Below are 22,638 nucleotides of genomic sequence, written 5' to 3'. Positions count from 1 at the left end.
AAGAGATCACCACAACCCATAGACACCTGCAACACCAGGGGTATTGTAGATGCGTTGCCAACCTAGAGGCCTAAGATGGGATCCCTCAAGTGCCAGTAATTTCACCGGCTGTCTTACTCTCCACCCCGAAACACAACAGTGCAAGCACTGCTGCTTCACGGCAGGATTAGCGAGCAAGATGGTGGTAGCAATCCGGGTGGACCTTGCACAAGGTCCTACCACCTGCAAAAGATGAGCTCAGGTTGAGTTCGAAACGCGTCAGTGTATTGTGGTGGTGGTGGTGATAGATGGGTTTGTGTGATTTGTGTGTGTTCTTACAGTGTAGAGGTGGAGGAACTGCATAAACGCGCATACTCGTATCTTGCATAAACGTAGCTATCATAAGGTCGCGGGTGAGCAAAGAAATTCTTTTAGTTCATTGATAAGGACCTCCGCAAAGTAACGCCTGATTCAATAAATTATTTAAAGTCTACAAGTCTACAAAAAGGAAGGCGTCTTCAAACTAATTTAAACATGTCTTTAATAAAGGGAAGGGGTGATACCGGATCTCACCTAATCTCACGAAGGGGAGATAGGAAGTCTCAGCAAATATCACGGAAATATTTCCGCAAGAATCGAATGTTGTCTAGACTGTAATATGTTTTTTTAAGTTTACCAATTTACCACAACGCCTAATCTCATTACTTTGTCAAAACTTAAATAAGTAATTATCTCTATCGTAAAATGTGTTGCTAAGCGCAAAACTCGGGAACGGCTGGACCGATTTCGCCAATTCTTTATTTGTTGTGTTCGTTATTGTCAGGAAAAGGTTTTTATGGAAGAAAATTTAGAAAAATTACAACGGGGGCGAAGCCCCGGGAAACAGCTAGTTTATAATAAAATTAACAGGGTAGCCAACTAATTGAGCATTGAGTAAGCCATAGCGTAATTGATACTTTTTTTTTTTACTCGCATTCACGCTTTTATTTTAGCCAACGCTTACATTCCTAATAAATACGTTTTTAAATTGAATATTATTTTATTATTATTTTAATTATGATTCGCCGTGTTTTTGATAAAACTTAAAGAAAATATGTTTCCTGTTTTAATATTCATAATTAAATGGTTCAAATATAAAACGGATTCGCATCTGTACAGTCATCTGCATTAATATCTGATATAGCAGAGCGTGCTAAAATATCCGGCACGTCCTACCGGCCCGAGAAATAGAGTCGTATCAGATATTTATGCACGCTTGTTGTGTCAGATATTGGTGCTGGTAACTGTACCTAATCTAGTGTTACTCATAAAAAAATATATAATTGCTGATATTTTTTTCGGAACTAATATTATGTAAATCATACGCTTAGTTGCTTAATATATATGCCCTAGATTTGCGATTGAAATGTTATATAATTTACTATAGAAAATATGTTCACACACAATTAAAATTTCAGATACACTTTTGCAACACATCGATGACTACACAACTGAAATAACAAACACAAAACAAATAACACATCTGGGCTTAAACAGTGAAATATTCAATGAATCTTTGGAAATTATTAATGAATTAAAGATGATCATTGCAAACGTTAATCCTCTTAAAATACCAGATCAAACCGAAGATTTAACACTGATTAATATTAAGGCAGACCTTCCAAACAAGCTTAAATTAGCTTTAAGTGTTGTAGAAGATATTGCACTTGAATATGTCAAGAACGAACCGGCTTTGGTGAAAATAGTTGAAGCTGTGACAACCTTGAAATCGGACTTGGACGATTTTACAAATGATTCAGAAATTAAGCAAGGAAAGACCAAGGAAACAGACATAGTCGATGATATTTGCAAGCCAGGAGTTATTTCGGATGAAATGAGTACCAAACCAGAAACTGCTAATGATTTTAGTCAAAATCGTTTAACCCAAACTGCTCCTTCGGAAATATCAGTTGTTTCTAATGACATATTATCAAAAGAATCAAGTATACAAGAACAGTCTTCTGATAATCTTAATGTTATAGACACTGTTGATGAAAACGGAAAGCAATTTTTAGCAAAGTCTGAAATAGAACATAACTTAAATGAAGAAGTTAAACCTAGAAATGAAAACGAGCAAAGTAATATCTTGGTCAGAAATGAATCAAAAATTACATTTGGGGACGATTCAGATCTTAATAACGTATTTGATGTCAAATATATAGAAAATCTAGCACTTACATTGATTGATTTAGTTATTACAGATAGCGTTCAAGTAATTGATGAAATTGAAAGAACTAGTGTAATCATCGAAGACAATATATTAACTATTGATGAAAACCCTGAAGTGTTTTCTACAGAAATGACTCACGAGAAACACCTTGTTACAACCACTGATGTTACTGAAACTTTAGGAACAAAGGAAATAACTGGTGATATTAAAGAATCTTTGAGTATCACAGAACCATCAACTGCTTTTGAAACAACAACTGACGTATCAATCACTCGCATGGAATCAGCTTCTGTCTTGAAAACGACTACTGATATAATTGAACCTGTGACTGTTGCAGAAACACCCCTTATTCTTCAAACAACAGGTGAACTGGATGAAACTTCTGTCATATGTACCCCTCCTATCTTAGAGTCTGTTGAAAGTTTATTCAATAATTCTGCAGTTGAAGTACTTGAGCCAACAGAAAAAACAGATGAAGTTGCTATTACAGATACTCTTAATATTTTAGAAATGATTGAAAATATTGTTGAACCAATAATTGCCATAGAAGAACCGTGTCTTACAGAAATTGCTAATATTTATGAAATAAATACAGATTTTCAAGAAACACCTATAAACTTCCCTGTTGGTTTTGAAATTACAAATGGCAATGATCAACCTGTTGTAACAGACAAAGCTAACAATTTAGAATTATCTGAAACTTTACACCCAACTACCACTGACATTTCTAACTTGGCAACTGTAACTGATGCCATACTATCAATCGCTGCGATAGAAATGATTTCTGATGCAGACCAAGTAATGCAGCTGGAGTCAACTAATAATATGCATCCTATTCCTGTCATTGATCCAAATGGTATTGCAGAAACGGTTACTGAGTTACAAGCAGCTATTGAGAGTGTCAAAAATGCAGACAGTGTTATAGACTTGCCTATCGAGGCTGTAAATCCAATACCTACTTCAGAACTTACTTCTGACATTAAAGAGTCTACTGGAGCTTTACAAAGGCTTGCTGATGTTTTCGATCAAAGTATTGAAAAAAGCATAGCTACTGATACTTTAGTTGTTGCCGGTGCTATTGCCGAAGTTGTGATAGAACCAGCCACTGGTAATGAAACTGTGACTTCTTCAGAAATAGCTACTGATGTAATACAATCAACTGCATCCACAGAAATAACAACTGATTTGATGCAGCAGGTATCTGTTGTGGACGTAGCTAGTAGCATAAAACCAGAAGAAGCCGCATTAATTGATAATGAAATAATTCAACCCGTGGCTTCAGAAGAATCAGCTAGTAGAGCTTTAGAACCAACATGTGTTGAACAACTAGACATTGGAAGCAAACAATCGATTGGAATTTTGGAAACTATTACTGACACTAAAGATCAAAATACTGAAGAAAGTACAGCTATAGATATTTTAGATACTAGTGTATCCACAAGTAATGCCAAAGCAATGATAGAACCAGCCACTACCAGAGAAACTGTGGCATCTTTAGAAACAACAACAGAAATAACAACTGATTTGTCTCAACAAATTTCTGTTATAGACGGAAATAGTAGCGTAGAATCAGAATCTGCTGCAGTAATTGTTGATAAAGCTATAAAATCCATGGCTTTGGCAGAATCAGACAATGAAGCTATAGATCCGACATATGTTCAAGACCTGAAAATTGAAAGTAAGCAAACGGTGAATGTTCTAGAAACCATAAGTGATATTAACGATTTAGTTATTGAAGAAAATGTAGCGGCTGATGTGGTACAAGCGTCTGCTACATTAGAAACTCCCAAAGATATGATAGATCCAATTCCTGGAACAGAAATTATTACTGTCTTAGAAACAGCTACCGATGTCATAAAACCAACTGTACCCACAGAAACAGCCAAAGATTTGATACAACCAACTTTTAAAGAAGATCAAGCTTTTGATATGGAATCCGAAACAGTTCCAGAAATTTTCTATGATACTATAGAGCCAACAACAGTAGAAAATCTAGATGTAGACCGCAAAGAATCAATTTCTATTACAGAAGTAGTCACTGACGTTATAGAACCAATTGTTGAGTTAGTAATAGTTGATAATGTAACAGCATCTCAAGATGTAACAGAACAAGCTATAGTCACAGAAATTGCCATAAATTCAGAATCAAGCGAAGATATTCAATCTGCTACTGAAAAACGAGATGAAACTATGGAAAACCCTGTGTCTGAACTAAAAATAGCCAACCACGGAATTGAATCAATGGCTATCATTGAAAATATTTCTTTCTTAGAAACACCAACTGATACTACTCAACATTTTGATGATGTAAAGGCTATTTTAGAAAAAGCGTCCTTTACTGAAAATATCAAAACTGAGGAACAAGTAATCGTTGATGCTCCTACTATCTTCGAAATTACTGCTGACATAGTTCTACCCATTACAATAACCGAGGTAGCTAATCTTGTAGAAGAAGGTAATGCTAAAGAAATGGTTGTAAGAGAAATACCCCCAGAATCTAGAATTGAAGAAAACACATTGGCTATTGATGAAAATGTTATTGAAACTCAAGAATTACAATCGAAAGATTTTGATATTCAGATGACTAAAGCACTTGAAAATATAGAAAAGGATTTGTCCGGTTGTATTGGTAAATACAAATCAAAAGAATAAATAACAAATACATTTACATCGACTTACTCACACTAAACATTCACATACACATACATTGTATTTTTGTGTTTTACCTAAATGTGAACTAAAATAGTATTTCTGATGACGAATGAATTATGGTAACTTTTAACACTATAAGTAATAGAAACATCAAAGTTGTAGTTAACACAAAATAGCGTAATAAGAAAAATAACGTTTAGTATGTAACTAAGATACAATGTTACAGATCTGTTCACTCGCGAAGTCGTGCTCCTCCACAGCTAATTATCAATGTGCACGAGTAAACTTTGTCTTAGTCTCAGTGTGCGTGACTGATGGTACGCTTGCGACTGAGGGCACGTTCCAGCTACGCACACATAGACTTGTCATACGGATACGTTTAAAACTACAATTATATAATTTAGGCGCGCCCTCGTGAGTGAACAGATCTGTACCGTAACTACATAAATATCACATTATATGATCGTTTCTGTTTCATTATAAACATACCTACATTAAAATAAGAATTCGTGTAGAATGCAACAGCATGCCCTATGTTCAAAAATATACATACCTGTAGAATTGAATCGTGCATGAATTGTTATTGGTATATCCACTATTTGTTAATACATGTGTAAATAAATTTCTACTTTTTGCCAAATTAAGTATTTAAAAAAAACATCATCTGCTGCTTTTGTGTGGAATCACAAACGGCATCGATTACTAGTATTTATTCACTTTATTGTCGTCCACAATATTTTGAGCATTAATGCATGCAAATTTATGTGTAGTCAAGGGGAGTCCATAATTTTGGGAAACACAACTTTAAATTTTGCATAAGTTTCATTAAGCTTTATGGGTATACATTTAATATTATTTATTTAAGTATCAAATCTCGAACAGGTTTTTTCGCAACAAATAGCAAAAAATAATATAATATTCATTAGCATGGCACCAAAATAGCTAATATTATTACAGTGAATAATGTAAACGCATATCTTACAGAAAACGCCGTTTTAGTCCAACATATTGAAGAATTAATATCTCCACAAGTTACAAAAGCCATTGAACTTGTATCTAAAGTCATTGATGTAACAGAAATAAAAGAATCTATCGCTATGGCAAAAGAACTTAAAGAAATTTTGTCAGAAGTCGTTAAAGAAACATCTAACGAAGACATTGTTCAAGAGCAAGCAAAATTAGTGGATAAATTGCAAGAGGCTTTCGTAGCTTTTCAAGCAGTGGCTTTAGAAAATGCTGAAGCTATTGAAAAGAAATTGGACGCAAGTGAATGGAAAGCTGTTACTGAAGTTGTGGTTCAGTTAAAGGATGACTTGTCGAAAAGCGTTGAAGCTACTGCTGTTGATGGTTGGTATATGCAGCATTAAATTCTAATAAATGATACATTTGACGTTGTTTGCGTAGAATTTAGCTATTCCTTATCTCTATATGTATAACTGAAACATTGAGACCCTTATTCATTCTAAAGGCAATATACAAAACTTCGCTAGCAAATTTTGTTTTAATTGTGAGCTCATACTCTCTCTATAAAATAAGTTTATTCTCTAATTAATAGCTTTTGGTTCTCCGAAAATAAATAAATAAAAGTAAAGGGACATAAAAAGGTAATAATTCTTAAACATGTGAAGGATTTTTCCTCAAAAAATAATATTTATCAACAAGCATTTCAAATTATCCATTTGTATGACAAAAATTAACTAATATAATTAAAATTATTATTGTAAACGCATATTTTACAGAGAGCGCCGTCTTAGTCCAACATATTGAAGAATTAATATCTCCACAAGTTACCCAAGCCATTGAACTTGCATCCAAAGTAATTGATGTAACAGAAATAAAAGAATCTATTGCTGTGGCAAAAGAACTGAAAGAAAGTTTATCGGAAGTCGTTAAAGAAACAGCTAACGAAGACATTGTTAAAGAACAAGCAAAATTAAAGGGTAAATTGCAGGAGGCTTTGGTAGCTTCCAAGCAGTGGCTGTAGAAAATGCTGAAGCTATCGAAAAGAAACTGGACGCGAGTGAATGGAAAGCTGTTACTGAAGTTGTGGTTCAGTTACAGGATGATTTGTTGAGAGGCGTTGAAGCAACTGTAGTTTCTGGTGGGTATTCTCAGCATTATATTCTTATAAGCAATGTCTTTGATTTTGTTAGCATATAATTCAGCTATCCTTAGTCCCTACTACATAACTGAATCATTGGATCTTAGAACCATACTCATTTTAAGGGCAATCAATACACAAAATTTCGCTTACAAAATTAAAAGAAAAAAATAAAGATTTACAGCCTTATTCATAAAAAAACCTTAATTGAGGTTTGATCGGTCTGTTACTTAGCAGACTGATTAAGCTTAATAGACGGTTGTCAAGAAGTATGATTCATAAACACTTGCTAGCAGTCTGCTAGTTGTTGAGCTGCTGATAGACGGATTAGACGCGTTATGTTGGCCACCTTGACAAATCAAAGACAAAAAATGGCCTAATCGATAATTAAAAAAAAATTGACAGCAGTGACAGCAAATTAGCAGGAAAAAAAAAAACGAGATGTTTGTTTTCCCGCCATTTCCGATTCGCATGTTTATGTTGTGCAAAAAGCCATAATTATGTTAATCATCCTAATTTTTTTTCATATTTATTGTTAATTTATTGTTGCTAATTTAGAGGTTTTTTAAATACAAATTCCTGAAAATAATTTTTCCAGTTTTTTTTTTTAAAATCTTTGCGTAGCCCTGCCTTCACTATAAATATCTTCGGTATGGATTTTTGCTCTTGTCAAAGTCAGCTGTTCAAACTTGTGGCGGCCATTTTGTGACTTAGCAGGGACATAAAGGAGGGTCTACGGTCCTCTAACTTTAGCAGAGCCTTGATCGACTGATTAGCGCTAACAGACGTTTATGAATCATGTTTTTTAGCATCGGGCCTTCAAGGAGCCTTCAAGGAGGCTCTAACTTTTTATGAATAAGGCTGTTAGGGTTCAATTCTTAAACATGTGAATAATTTTTCCACAAAAATAACACATACCAACAAACATTTCAAATTAACCATTTGTATGACACCAAAGTAACTTATATTATAACAATTAATATTGTAAATGCATATTTTACAGAAAACGCCGTCTTAGTTCAACATATTGAAGAATTAATATCTCCACAAGTTACACAATCCATTGAACTTGCATCCAAAGTAATTGATGTAACAGAAATAAAAGAATCTATCGCAGTAGCAAAAGAACTGAAAGAAAGTTTATCGGAAGTCGTTAAAGAAACAGCTAACGAAGACATTGTTAAAGAACAAGCAAAATTAAAGGGTAAATTGCAGGAGGCTTTGGTAGCTTTCCAAGCAGTGGCTGTAGAAAATGCTGAAGCTATCGAAAAGAAACTGGACGCGAGTGAATGGAAAGCTGTTACTGAAGTTGTGGTTCAGTTACGGGATGATTTGTTGAGAGGCGTTGAAGCAACTGTAGTTTCTGGTGGGTATTCTCAGCATTATATTCTTATAAGCAATGTCTTTGATTTTGTTAGCATATAATTCAGCTATCCTTAGTCCCTACTACATAACTGAATCATTGGATCTTAGAACCATACTCATTTTAAGGGCAATCAATACACAAAATTTCGCTTACAAAATTAAAAGAAAAAAATAAAGATTTAGGGTTCAATTCTTAAACATGTGAATAATTTTTCCACAAAAATAACACATACCAACAAACATTTCAAATTAACCATTTGTATGACACCAAAGTAACTTATATTATAACAATTAATATTGTAAATGCATATTTTACAGAAAACGCCGTCTTAGTTCAACATATTGAAGAATTAATATCTCCACAAGTTACACAATCCATTGAACTTGCATCCAAAGTAATTGATGTAACAGAAATAAAAGAATCTATCGCAGTAGCGAAAGAACTGAAAGAAAGTTTATCGGAAGTCGTTAAAGAAACAGCTAACGAAGACATTGTTAAAGAACAAGCAAAATTAAAGGGTAAATTGCAGGAGGCTTTGGTAGCTTTCCAAGCAGTGGCTGTAGAAAATGCTGAAGCTATCGAAAAGAAACTGGACGCGAGTGAATGGAAAGCTGTTACTGAAGTTGTGGTTCAGTTACAGGATGATTTGTTGAGAGGCGTTGAAGCAACTGTAGTTTCTGGTGGGTATTCTCAGCATTATATTCTTATAAGCAATGTCTTTGATTTTGTTAGCATATAATTCAGCTATCCTTAGTCCCTACTACATAACTGAATCATTGGATCTTAGAACCATACTCATTTTAAGGGCAATCAATACACAAAATTTCGCTTACAAAATTAAAAGAAAAAAATAAAGATTTAGGGTTCAATTCTTAAACATGTGAATAATTTTTCCACAAAAATAACACATACCAACAAACATTTCAAATTAACCATTTGTATGACACCAAAGTAACTTATATTATAACAATTAATATTGTAAATGCATATTTTACAGAAAACGCCGTCTTAGTTCAACATATTGAAGAATTAATATCTCCACAAGTTACACAATCCATTGAACTTGCATCCAAAGTAATTGATGTAACAGAAATAAAAGAATCTATCGCAGTAGCAAAAGAACTGAAAGAAAGTTTATCGGAAGTCGTTAAAGAAACAGCTAACGAAGACATTGTTAAAGAACAAGCAAAATTAAAGGGTAAATTGCAGGAGGCTTTGGTAGCTTTCCAAGCAGTGGCTGTAGAAAATGCTGAAGCTATCGAAAAGAAACTGGACGCGAGTGAATGGAAAGCTGTTACTGAAGTTGTGGTTCAGTTACAGGATGATTTGTCGAGAGGCGTTGAAGCAACTGTGATTGCTGGTTGGTATCTGCAGAATTTTATTCAATTACATGCCCGTTTTGACTATCTACAGAGAATTCAGCTATCCCTAATCCCTACATCACTGAATCATTTAAAGTAAAAAAAATAGTGTTTTAAGGGCAATATAAAAAAATTGCGAACTAAAGTAAAATATTAAGTATAAAGCTATAAGTACATTTTAAGTCTGCTGCAGTATTACGATCTTTTCATTATGCATAATAATTAACGTACTTCGTGCTAATTATTTTGTAGTTTGATTATGCTTGCACGGTATTTTTAATCTCATTTTTATCATTTAGTATGTCCGTGCAAATCCAGGAAAGGCAGCTAGCTTTTCACATAACCTGTTAATACCCAGAGTCCTTTGTAAAGGACTTATTGTAATTTGAACTTCAAACTATCATAAATGACATAAAGTTAGATGTTCATATATCGAAAATTTGAATTAGGCGTTAGGAGGAGAACTAAGGAAGTAGGAACTGTGTAAAAAATCTTTGCATTCGAATAATACTGTAAAAAACCTTTTCAGAACTACCCACAGAAAAAACAGAAGCGTCACTGAATCATTTAGAAACGCTACTCCAGGAAGTGACCATCAGCATAGGTACAGAACGAACTACTGATGACACAGAATCATTACGGGATAACCTTGACGAGATACAAACAGTTATAATTAAGCTAAAGAGAGATTACGACGGAGCTAATGACACTCTCAACGAGACTCTAGAGGATTTAGAGTGCAGTGTGAGGAGTGTCCAGTTGCAAATAAATGAAGATAGCCCTCCAGAGATGCTAAAGGAAGCGTGTGCTACTTTGCAACTGTTAGTCAACAATATGAGCTCTACTGAAGATATTTCAGGTATTTTAAAAAAAATCTATAAATGAAATACTAAACCTGAAACGACACACTAATTTTACACAGAAATAATATTGTGGGTATGAGATTTTGTAAAAAATAATGTTTTATTTCTTCCAGGTACTGTGGTAAAGGAAATAAAAACAGAGAATCTCTTGGAAAAATGCAGCAATGATACCGAAGCTACGGTTCAACTTCTTAACATAGCAATGAGGGATAATAAACAACTAGAGAAAATTGTAGCAAATCTCAATGTGCTAAGAGACATCATGAAAAATCTACGTAGCAGTTTCCTCAATGATGCTGACACATTAATAGACAGAGGTATAGAAGTATTACAAAGCTTAGACCAAGTCGAAGAAAAAGTATTCGCACTTGAAAAAGACATAGGAGACATACCAGGCTCCGTCAAAGACAGTATTCTTAATGCTGTACACTCTGTGTACGGAAGTATATCTAATATGAGAAGTACAGTACAAAGTATACAGAAAAGATACATGTTTGAAAACTACGGCAAGCCTTCTGAAGAAATATTAAAATCTATCAAAAACGTAACAAAAGCTGACGGTGATAAAAAGTGGAAAACTCTAGCCAAATCACTGCGAAAAGTTTTGAATCATTTTGAAGATATAAAATTCTACATTAATTTGGATAAAACTGCTAGATTGCCAAGTGATGCGGCGTTTACTAAAATTATACTCAATGAACTGAAGATGATACTAAATGAGTCAGTTAAACCATTTTCAGACGATCATTCAAAAGTTACAACGTCCTATAAAGCTGTCTTAAACTGCCTTGAAGAGAATCTTGCCAAAATAGAATCTTTGACTTCATTGGAAGTGAAAGAGAAAATACCAGTGCTCAAAGCCATTGCACCCCTTTTGCTTAAGATGACTTACACTATTGCCACATGCTGTGAAGATAATAATGAAGAGGATATTCTAATAGATGTAAATAAACTACCTGAACTCAACAAGGAAAAAGCATCTGAAATTGAAAACCAAGGAGTAAGTCAGCAGATAGAAGCACAAGTCAAAGACAAACTAGAAATAAAAACAGAGCTATCCGAAGGAAAGGTACTGGACACAGAAAAAGAGCCAATAGAAACACAACAAGAATTGACTAATAGTGAAAAACAGGTAACGAAAAAAACTGAATTGATAATTGAAACTCAAAAAGCAGTAGATGATCAAAATTCTCTTCAATTAGTCAATCAGTCTAGTTCCACAGACACTAAAGTTTCTGAAACAGTAGAAATGCAATTAAAAACTGACAATACTACCAATAAAGAGCCGTCTGTAACTGCTAAGGAGCAAAAAAATGCCGCAGATTTAACCGAAGAAAAAATACCTCAGGAAAGAGAAGAAATATCTAAAGAAGAGGTTGAGATTGGAAAAGTAAGTTCAGAAACAGATGAAAGGAATGAAATATCCACCGAGGTTGAGAGTAAGTATGAACAACCTTCAACCTCTCAGCTTCTTATATCGCAAAAGGATACAAAACTGACACAACAGGAAAAATTGGAAACGGTGGAAAAAGAAAGAGATGGTATAGAAACTAAAAAGAAAAAAGACGATAAACAAGCTAAAGTTATTAATCATGATGAAAACGAATTGGCTAAAGGCAGCAAAGAAACAAAAGATGATAAAATAAAAATTTCCACAGAAAGGGAAGAAAAAACTACTGAAACTTTACATCAACAAGAGGGTGATATAACTGTGGAAAAAGAAGAAATTATCGTTGATAGACAAACAAAGGATGAAGAAAATGAACAAGTGAAGGCAGATGTAACTGAAATCTTGAAGGTGCAACAGGAAGGTGCAATAGGAGCTCTAGTTGAAAACCAAAAAGAAATAGAGGAAGCTCAGATAATAAAGCTGAAGGAAGAAGAAGCTGAAGTAAGTGAGTCTAAGGCAAAGAAACAAGAGGAAGGAGCGAAAGTTGCAGTCGAAAAGCAGAAACAGGAAGAGAAGGCTAAGATTGATAAGCAAAATAAGGAAAAAGAAGCTAAAATCGAAAATCAAAATGAAGCCAAAAAAGCAGAGGCTCAAAAACAGATAGAAGAAGAGGAAATAAATGCTAAAACTAAGGAACGAAACGAAGCTGATGCCAATAAGTTCAAAGATAAAGAAGACTCAAAAGAAACAGAACAGAAAGAAAAAAATAAGGCTAATGCTAAAAAGCACAAAGAGGAAGAAGAAACTAAATCAAAGATTCAAAAAGAAGACACGGAATCTGTTTCAAAAAAACAGGCAGAGAAAGAGGAAGCAAAGATTACAAACCAAAAAGAAGAGGAGGAAAAGGCAGCTAAAGTTAAAAAAGAGAAAGAAGATGAAATAACGACTAAAAAGCTAAAAGAGGAAGAGGAAGCGAAAACTAAAAACCACAAAGAAGAGGAGGCACCTTCTGCTATAAAACAGAAAGAAGAAGACAATAGGGCTACAAAACAAGCAGATGAAGAAATAAAATCCATTAAGGTTATAGAAGTAGAGGAAACAACTTCTAAAAAGCTAGAAGAAAAGGAGGAAGCTTTAGTCCTAAAACAAAAAGAAGAAGACACTACTAAAACAAGAAATCAGAAAGATGACGAGGAAGCTGAGGCTAAACAGTTAAAAGATGAACAAGAAGCTATAGCAATTAAGCAGAAAAAAGAGGAGGAAGAAGCTAAGGCTATTAAACTAAAAGAAGATGAATTAAAAGCTTCGAGTTTTAAAGAAGAACAGGAAGCTGACGCTGCAAAGCTGAAAGAGGAACAAGAAGCCAAAGCAAAGAAGCAGAAACAAGAAGAGGAAGCTAAAGCTATAAAACAGAAAGAGGAAACTGAGGCTAAAAAGCATAAAGAGGAACAAGAAGCCAAAACAAAAAAGCAGAAAGAGGAAGAAGAAGCTAAGGTTAAAAAGCAGAAAGAGGAAGAGGAAGTTAAGGCTATAAAACAGAAAGAAGAAGAGGAAGCTATAGCTAAAAAGCTTAAAGAGGAACAAGAAGCCAAAGCAGAGAAGCAGAAAGAGGAAGAAGAAGCAAAGATTAAAAAACAAAAAGAAGAGGAAGCTGAAGCTAAAAAACAAATAGAGGAAGAGGAAACTAAGGCTAAAAAACAGAAAGAAAAAGCTGAGGCTAAGAAACTGAAAGAAGGAGAAGAACTGGAGAATAATAAGCAAAAAGAAGAAGAAGAAGTCAAGGCCAAAGAAAAGAAAGAGGAAGAGGAAAATAAGGCTAAAAAACTAAAAAAGAAAAAAGAAGCCAATGCAAAAATCCAGAAAGAAGAAGAAGAAGCAAAGTTAAACAAGCAGAAAGAGGAGGAAGAAGCTAATGCCTTAAAACAAAATGAAGTTGAGGCTAAAAAGCTTAAGGAGGAGCAAGAAGCCGTTGCAAAAAAACAGAAAGAGGAAGAAGAAGAAAATAATAAAAACCAGAAAGAAGAGGAGGAAGCTAAGGCTATAAAACAAAAAGACGAAGAAGAACGTCAGGCTCAAAAGCTTAAAGAGGAGCAAGAAGCAAAAGCAAAGAAACAGAAAGAAGAAGAGGCCAAGGCTAAAAAACAGAAAGAAGAAGAGGAAGCTAAGGCTAAAAAACTAAAAGAAGAAGAGGAAACTATAGCTAAAAAGCTTAAAGAGGAACAAGACACCAAAGTAAAGAAACAGAAAGAGGAAGAAGAAGCTAAGGTAAAAGAACAAAAAGAGGAGGCGGAAATTAAGGCTAAAAAGCAAAAAGAAGAAAAAGAAGCCGAAGCAAAGAAGCAGAAAGATGAAGAAGAAGCAAAGATTAAAAAGCAAAAAGAGGAAAAGGACGCTAAGGCTGTAAAACAGAAAGAGGAAGAGGGACTTAAGGCTAAAAAGCTTAAAGAGGAACAAGAAGCCAAAGCAAAGAAGCAGAAAGAGGAAGAAGAAGCAAAGGTTAAAAAGCAGAAAGAAGAAGAGGAAGCTAAGGCAATAAAACAGAAAGAGGAAGAGGAACTTCAGGCTAAAGAGCTTAAAGATAAACAAGAAGCCAAAGCCAAAAAGCAGAAAGAGGAAGAAGCCAAGGCTAAAAAACAGAAAGAAGAAGAGGAAGCTAAGGCTAAAAAACTAAGCGAAGAAGAGGAAGCTATGGCTAAAAAACTTAAAGAGGAACAAGACACCAAAGCAAAGAAGCAGAAAGAGGAAGAAGAAGCTAAGGTAAAAGAACAAAAAGAGGAGGCGGAAATTAAGGCTAAAATGCAAAAAGAAGAAAAAGAAGCCGAAGCAAAGAAGCAGAAAGATGAAGAAGCAAAGACTCAAAAGCAAAAAGAGGAAAAGGAAGCTAAGGCTAAAAAGCTTAAAGAGGAACAAGAAGCCAAAGCCAAAAAGCAGAAAGAGGAAGAAGCCAAGGCTAAAAAACAGAAAGAAGAAGAGGAAGCTAAGGCTAAAAAACTGAAAGAAGAAGAGGAAGCTATGGCTAAAAAGCATAAAGAGGAACAAGACACCAAAGCAAAGAAGCAGAAAGAGGAAGAAGAAGAAGCTAAGGTAAAAGAACAAAAAGAGGAGGCGGAAATTAAGTCTAAAAAGCAAAAAGAAGAAACAGAAGCCGAAGCAAAGAAGCAGAAAGATGAAGAAGAAGCAAAGGTTAAAAAGCAAAAAGAGGAAAAGGAAGCTAAGGCTATAAAACAGAAAGAGGAAGAGGGACTGAGGGCTAAAAAGCTTAAAGAGGAACAAGAAGCCAAAGCAAAGAAGCAGAAAGAGGAAGAAGAAGCAAAGGTTAAAAAGCAGAAAGAGGAAGAGGAAGCTAAGGCTATAAAACAGAAAGAAGAAGAGGAAGCTATGGCTAAAAAGCTTAAAGAGGAACAAGAAGCCAAAGCAAAGAAGCAGAAAGAGGAAGAAGAAGCAAAGATTAAAAAACAGGAAGAAAAAGAGGCACTTAAGACTAAAAAGCTTAAAGAGAAACAAGAAGCCGAAGCAAAAAAGCAGAAAGAGGAAGAAGAAGCAAAGGTTAAAAAGAAAAAGGAGGATGAAGAAGCCATGGCTAAAAAACAGAAAGAAGAAGAGGACGCTATGGCTAAAAAGCTTAAAGAGGAAAAAGAAGCCCAAGCAAAGAAGCAGAAAGAGGAAGAAGCAAAGATTAAAAAGCAAAAAGAGGAGGAGGAGGCTAAAGCTATAAAACAGAAAGAGGAGGCTGAGGCTAAAAAGCTGAGAGAAGAACAAGAAGCCAAAGAAAAGAAGCATAAAGAGGAAGAAGAAGCAAAGCAAAACGAAGAAGAAGCTAAGGCTCAAAAACAGAAAGGGGAAGAAGAACTTAAGGTTAAAAAACAAAAAGAAGAAGAGGAATTTAAGGCTAAAAAGCTAAGAGACGAAAAAGAAGCCCAAGCAAAGAAACAGAAAGAGGAAGAAGCAAAGATTAAAAAGCAAAAAGAGGAGGATGAGGCTAAGGCTATAAAACAGAAAGAGGAGGCTAAGTCTAAAATGCTGAAAGAGGAAGAAGAAGCAAAAGAAAAGAAACAGAAACAGGAAGAAGAAGTAAGGTTTCAAAAACAAAAGGAAGAAGAAGAAGCTAAAGCTAAAAAACAGAAAGAAGAAGAAGAAATTAAGGCTAAAAAGCTGAAAGAGGAAAAAGAAGCTAAAGCAAAGAAGCAGAAAAAGGAAGAGGAAGCTAAGGCTAAAAAACTGAAAGAGGAAGAGGAAGCTAAGGCTAAAAAACAGAAAGAAGAAGAGGAAGCCATGGCTAAAAAACAGAAAGAAGAAGAGGACGCTATGGCTAAAAAGCTTAAAGAGGAAAAAGAAGCCCAAGCAAAGAAGCAGAAAGAGGAAGAAGCAAAGATTAAAAAGCAAAAAGAGGAGGAGGAGGCTAAAGCTATAAAACAGAAAGAGGAGGCTGAGGCTAAAAAGCTGAGAGAAGAACAAGAAGCAAAAGAAAAGAAGCATAAAGAGGAAGAAGAAGCAAAGCAAAACGAAGAAGAAGCTAAGGCTCAAAAACAGAAAGGGGAAGAAGAATTTAAGGCTAAAAAGCTAAGAGACGAAAAAGAAGCCCAAGCAAAGAAACAGAAAGAGGAAGAAGCAAAGATTAAAAAGCAAAAAGAGGAGGATGAGGCTAAGGCTATAAAACAGAAAAAGGAGGCTGAGGCTAAAAAGCTGAAAGAAGAACAAGAAGCCAAAGAAAAGAAGCAAAAAGAAGTAGAAGAAGCAAAGAATAAAAAACAAAAAGAGGAGGAGGAAGCTAAAGCTAAAAAACAGAAAGAGGAAGCTAAGGCTAAGAAGCTGAAAGAGGAACAAGAAGCCAAAGCAAAGAAGCAAAAAGAGGAAGAAGAAGCCAAGGCTAAAAAACAGGCGGAAAATGGAGAGACTAAGGCCACAACACTTACGGAAGTAGAAGAGAATAAGTTAAAAAAGATAAAAACTAAAAAGCAAAATGAAATCGAGGAAGCTAAAAATAAAGCAATAGAAGTGGATGGAACAAAAGTAAAAAAACAGAAGAAAGAAGCTAAAACAACAGTTCAAAAACAAGACAGAGAAGATGATTACGAAAATATTCAGAAAAAAGAAACTCAGGTCATAAAGGAACATGAACTTAAAACAGCCAAAGGCTCAAAAACTGAAAGGACTCGTGTTCTTAAGGAGATTGAAGTAGATGAAAATGTGATGCAAGAGTATAAGAAATTTGAAGAAAATAGACAAAAGGAACACATTCGATTTGACAAATCCGTGTCTGACCAAACCGATGAATACAGTGCATCGTCAATAAAAGCTAAAAGAGAAAGAGATATCTTAAAAGCAGAGGATCATGAAACTACGAACTATTCCGAAGGTCGAAGCAATATCAAAAAAGACACGAAATCGTATCAAGACCGAAACGTCGAAGAATGGGTGAAATCCGATTCTCATAGAGAACATAAGCACGACGACGGTGAAAAACGCAAATTCGTGGACCACAGCCACAGAGATTACACTTCTGAATTCGCTAGACCTTCAGGCTACCGTGAGAAGACGTATGAAGCTGACAACTTTAGACTCGACACCGCAAGCAAAGGCATCACTATATACAAAGCGCAAACTTTGGTTTTGGATGCACAGCTTCGTTCCTCCATTCCTCCGCTAGACATGCGTAAAAGCGAGCCAAGTGATAGACTAGACATCAAACACAGAACCAAAGCAGTCAGTGAAGCCAGGAGTATCCTATCAGAGAAAAGGTCTAGCGTACCACGCGATGTTCGTAGAAAACCTGTATTTTCCACTTATTTAACTGACAGAACAGCCGTAGAAGGTTCTAGAGTTAAACTTACATGTAGCGTTCTTTCCTCTGCTGATCCTACAATTACTTGGTATAAAAACGGAGTCCTTATTGACAATAAATTAAAGTACAGAACAAAGTATATCGATGGTTTGATCACGCTTGAAGTTTTAAACGCTGCTCCTGTTGATTCCGCCGAGTACAACTGTACAGTTGAAAATGAAAATGGATCGGTCAGTACAACAGCCATATTGAAGGTGTACCCGAGTTTCGAAGCTTCACCGATCCCACCTACATTTACAAGATCTATTCGTGGTAAGTTACCATTGCAGAACAATTCTTTGGTCTTTTTATTTTTGCCTTTTTATAGTGTTGTGTTAACAAGCCGCTTTCGATTATTTTTTACATTTTTCAGTAGATACTTAGTTTGATTATACACCCCTGTAAATGTTTTTCACATTTTTTTTACTGTTCTTACCAAATGCATTCAAAGATAGATAGATATTTAAACTGTACCGCGTCAAAAATGTGACTATAATAAATTTTTAATACACATTTCCAATATGCCGCATAGGGATCCAGTCAAATATAGCTATGATTTCTCCGAAAACTTGATCTAAAATGTGAATATCTCAACAGATAACTACCACCTAGCCGAGAATGAATTGGTCCTCGAATGCCGGATTCGCGGTCAGCCCCTCCCCTCTATATCGTGGTTGAAAGACGACAGACCCATCAGCACCAACGAGCGATACCAAGCTTACTACTTAGCTGATGGTGTTTGCAGACTGGCTATAAGTGCCCCCACTCCTGAAGATAGTGGGAAGTATACCTGTAAAGCAGAGAATTCAGTGTGGTCGGATCAGATCAATCATGTCGTTAGCTTCACTGGTGAGTAGCATTTTGTAGAGTCAAAGGACACTTAGCAAATACAAGCTTGGGATTCCGTTCTTACTCGTATCAGTTCTTTAATTGAAATGTGACTTAAGTACAATGGTTATGGAGTCTGACCATACAACGCCGCAGCGTTGCCTAGCATCTTGTCAAGAGCAATTTTTCATATTTTGTTCTGTAACTTTCGTAGAAGAGATGCAAAACTAAATAAATGAAAAAAAAGTTGCTAGTTGTTAATCTGCTGCATTTTAAATAGGTACCTACCAATACAAAAGTTAAAGCATAATAATAATAAATAAATAAATAATAAATATCACGGGACAATTCACACCAATTAACCTAGTCCCAAAGTAAGCTTAGCAAAGCTTGTGTTATGGGTACTAAGCAACGGATAAATATAATTATATAGAGATAGATACATACTTAAATACATACTAAACACCCAAGACACGAGAACAAACATTCATATTTTTCATACAAATATCTGCCCCGACACGGGAATCGAGCCCGGGATCTCAAGCTTCGTAGTCAGGTTCTCTAACCACTAGGCCATCTGGTTGTCCAAAAAAAAAATGAGATAATGATAATGAGAACTGTCAACGAATTTCCTTCCAGTTATTAAGATCCATCTCTCGTCTGTAGTAGACCATTTAAAATCTAGTAGCCGATTGTTTTCATTATTTTCTACTTTAAATGGTCATTTCAGGTAAAGAAGCCCATCTCAGCCCCAACATCCAAACGATCGAACGTTCCCGCTTCACCCGCCAAGCTATGGAGTCCCGTCGGCCGCATTTCACCAACGTCCTCACCGACTACAAAGTAGCGCATGGAGGCACCATAGGACTCCAAGTTGAAATCCGTGGTTGCCCTACCAGAGTCGAATGGTTGAGGGAAGGGAAATCAGTGACCGATGTGTACAGAAACGCGAAGACTTTTGTAGAGCAAGGGCTGTATACTCTAGCTTTGTCTGATGTTACGGAGAAAGAAACTGGTTTGTACACATGCAGAGCGTGGAGTACGCATGGCAATGTGGATATGAATGCAGCTATAACTGTTGTACACCCTGCTGAAATGGACGGCAAACCTGCCATTATTGCTGGACGACCGGAAAAGGATGTACTGATATCTGTGGGCGAGGATTTGAATATTTCGTTCAGGGTCCAAGGGGAGCCCAAGCCTAAGGGTAAGGTTATTTAAACTTAAGAGTGGCCCAGAGTATAAATTAGAGACATATTTGCATTCAAATATTACCGAAAATGTATATTTTTTTTCGTTATCATTACTTGTTCTTGACAAAATAAAATAAAGTGAGATTTTTCTATTAAATATTTTTAAGCGTTTCTTAGAGAAATTTTATCCTGAACAATTTGTCTATTCTATTAGTATAACAGCATAAGTTGTTATTTCCAAAAACGTATGTTTTTCCAGTTGTGTTCATGAAAGGCACTCGCGACATCACGACCAGCCAGCGCGTGTGCAAAATGACTTCCGACGACTACGTCAAGTTCACCGTCAAGCGCTCCGTCATCAGCGACGCTGGCACGTACTGCATACTGGCCAGGAACGCGTACGGTTGCGACCGGGCGTTCGTCACTGTTGTGGTGAGTCTTATTACGACTACGTCAAGTTCACCGTCGAGCGATCCATCATCAGCGACGCTGGCACGTACTGCATACTGGCCAGTAACGCGTACGGCTGCGATCGGGCGTTCGTTACTGTTGTGGTGAGTCTTATTATGACTACGTCAAGTTCACCGTCGAGCAATCCAATCAGATTTTTACAAGCTTTTATTTACCTAGCAATGTAGGTAGGTATGTATGCGTGGGTCAAATCTGACAGTGACATCCTGGTGGTCCGGCCAGGATCGTCTCCGAAGGACGCAACTCCTCAACGGTTAATGGCATCCGCGAATCATTTTATGGCAACAGATGCTGAGTGAATGCCCTTTTTGGTGTCCCTTCATTTCAGCACTTAATTTATTATTGTTAGTTTTAGTTTTATTTAATTACCTACTGCAAGGTGGTGTGGTACTGGTGGAACCAAATAAATCTTTCTTTCTTTCTTCATTCTTCTCTTTTCTTGTTTCTAATACTAGTGATCAACTGACCATTTTGTTTGTTTTCAGGTACGACAAAGGGCATCTTCTGAAAACCTAATATCGGACTGGACGTATCCACTGGACGATTCAGCCGTCTCCTACGTCAGCCGGAATTATGATTGTAAGCCTTAAGATTATACAAAAAAGTTATTTTATTTTTCGGATAATCATCTTGTGTACCCAAGTGTCATGCTTCAACTAAACGAACTGAATTTTATCGATTTTGCTAACAATACTTGATTTTACAGTTGAAAACTACTAAATTAATTTCAATGGATATACCATAGGATATACCTAATATGAAAGAACGTTTCAATTTTGATCGATAAACTATCGACCTCAAATCCGCGACTGATTTGTGAATTCTTCTGTACCTAGTTGATTTATAATATCACAAAATACACGAAGATCATGCTCTATCTTGATAAATACGTATAGTTCCTATCGCCAACACACATTTGGCAGTAGTCTTCCTTCACTTCATCAGTAATCAATCGAAACCAATATCAAATCACTGACATTGGCATTCGCTGCTGGCAGCCTGTCAAGTGTATTAGAGGTCATGACCAACACATATTTTTTATTCAGCTGTGCCCCGCATCCCGAGCGAGCCGACCGTGGTCGACGGAGGTAACAACTGGGTGTCCTTAGCCTGGCCCAAACCGGACACAACCACCCCTGTCCTAGCCTACAAGGTGGAAAGCTGGCTGCTAGGAAAAGAAGGCGGAGCACGCTGGACCGAGCTAGGAATAACCCCAAGAAACTGCTTTGATGTCTTCAACTTGAAGCAAGGAGAGCAGTACCACTTCAGGATAACCCTCCGCAATAGATACGGCTGGGGGGAGTCTGTGCAGACCTCTGCGGCAATCGGAGTTGGACTCTCAGGCGGCAGACCAGAGTTCGTCGACATTCTTCCAGGCCAACTAAAAGTTCTGGTTGGACAGAAAGCCAGCCTAAGCTGTAGTGTTAAAGGCAAACCAGTGCCTGACGTTGTTTGGATGAAAAACGGGCATGAGATTGAAGAGGACGGTCGGATGATTGCTAATTTCAATGGGTATAATTGTAGTTTGGAGATCAGTGATATCAGGGCTGATGATGAGGCGAGGTACAGCTGTGAGGCGAGCAACGAGCACGGAAGGGCGTCGACGTACGCGCGGCTTGCTGTCGTCACCGACAGGCTGGTGTGGGAGGCCGATGCCAAGTTGAAGAGGTATGTCATTTTTTAGACGACTTGCTTTTATATTTAATTATGATCACGATAAAATATTACCTAAGCCCTGACATTTGGCACAGGTTTTTTTAGTATCGTTTGTGTTTACGGACATACGAGTATACTACCTAAAAATAAACAGACTACAACTACGAGTCATCCATAATCAAGACCGGCTCATAAATTCTTATTACGAGTATGTGTCTTCAATGTTGAACTTTAAGATTCCTGGACTATTGAACTTGTTTTTTTAAGTATTTATTTAAAGATATTTAAATAAGAGTATTAATAAGAACTATTAATTTAATAAAACAAGACTATTTTTTTTTCTCGTTTAGGTTTTTTTATATTTTTTTTTTGTATTACTTATTATTATTTATTTTTGTATTTCGTACTTTTTCACATTTTTTGTCACGAATAAATGATTTCTTTCTAATTGAACAAGAGTTGTTTTTTTTTTTAATTCTTACATATATTCACAGACAATACAAACAATGTTACAGGGAGCGCTCCTCCGAAGTATGCGGCGACTACCCGCCGCAGTTCACGATGCGACTGCGCGACCGGCGCGTGCAGGCCACGTACCCGGTCCGGCTGACGTGCCAGGTGGTCGGCTGCCCAGCGCCCGCCGTCACCTGGTACAAGGACGGCCGAGAAGTGTATAAAGACAGTGAGTACTTTTCAAGCTTTTATTTAGTTCCACCTGTACCGGTGTGGCCATCGCCGAAATAATGAA

General features: G+C 36.3%; 2 protein-coding genes across 10 annotated transcripts in view; one reads left to right on the top strand and one right to left on the bottom strand.

Moving 5' to 3' along the window:
• Positions 1-22,638, bottom strand: part of LOC141437922 (solute carrier family 35 member C2-like) — a 309,412-nt gene that overhangs the window by 229,867 nt on the left and 56,907 nt on the right. The window lies entirely within an intron of this gene.
• Positions 1-22,638, top strand: part of LOC141437737 (uncharacterized) — an 84,158-nt gene that overhangs the window by 45,473 nt on the left and 16,047 nt on the right. For 6 of the 9 annotated variants that reach the window (XM_074101256.1, XM_074101246.1, XM_074101275.1 and 3 more), the window contains 13 exons: positions 1,437-4,817; positions 5,825-6,187; positions 7,945-8,307; positions 8,625-8,987; positions 9,305-9,667; positions 10,198-10,527; positions 10,645-18,015; positions 18,340-18,591; positions 19,301-19,777; positions 20,023-20,195; positions 20,720-20,813; positions 21,281-21,902; positions 22,406-22,572. In XM_074101256.1, coding sequence (XP_073957357.1) covers positions 1,437-4,817; positions 5,825-6,187; positions 7,945-8,307; positions 8,625-8,987; positions 9,305-9,667; positions 10,198-10,527; positions 10,645-18,015; positions 18,340-18,591; positions 19,301-19,777; positions 20,023-20,195; positions 20,720-20,813; positions 21,281-21,902; positions 22,406-22,572 — 14,319 coding nt within the window. The remainder of the gene's footprint in view (positions 1-1,436; positions 4,818-5,824; positions 6,188-7,944; positions 8,308-8,624; positions 8,988-9,304; positions 9,668-10,197; positions 10,528-10,644; positions 18,016-18,339; positions 18,592-19,300; positions 19,778-20,022; positions 20,196-20,719; positions 20,814-21,280; positions 21,903-22,405; positions 22,573-22,638) is intronic. The other 3 variants (XM_074101291.1, XM_074101283.1, XM_074101268.1) reach the window with 1 other exon arrangement.

Source organism: Choristoneura fumiferana, chromosome Z (genome assembly GCF_025370935.1).
Source record: "Choristoneura fumiferana chromosome Z, NRCan_CFum_1, whole genome shotgun sequence".
NCBI classification, from domain to species: Eukaryota; Metazoa; Arthropoda; class Insecta; order Lepidoptera; family Tortricidae; genus Choristoneura; species Choristoneura fumiferana.
Note: the sequence above shows the minus strand (reverse complement) of the source record. Positions and strands in the feature narration are given on the sequence as shown.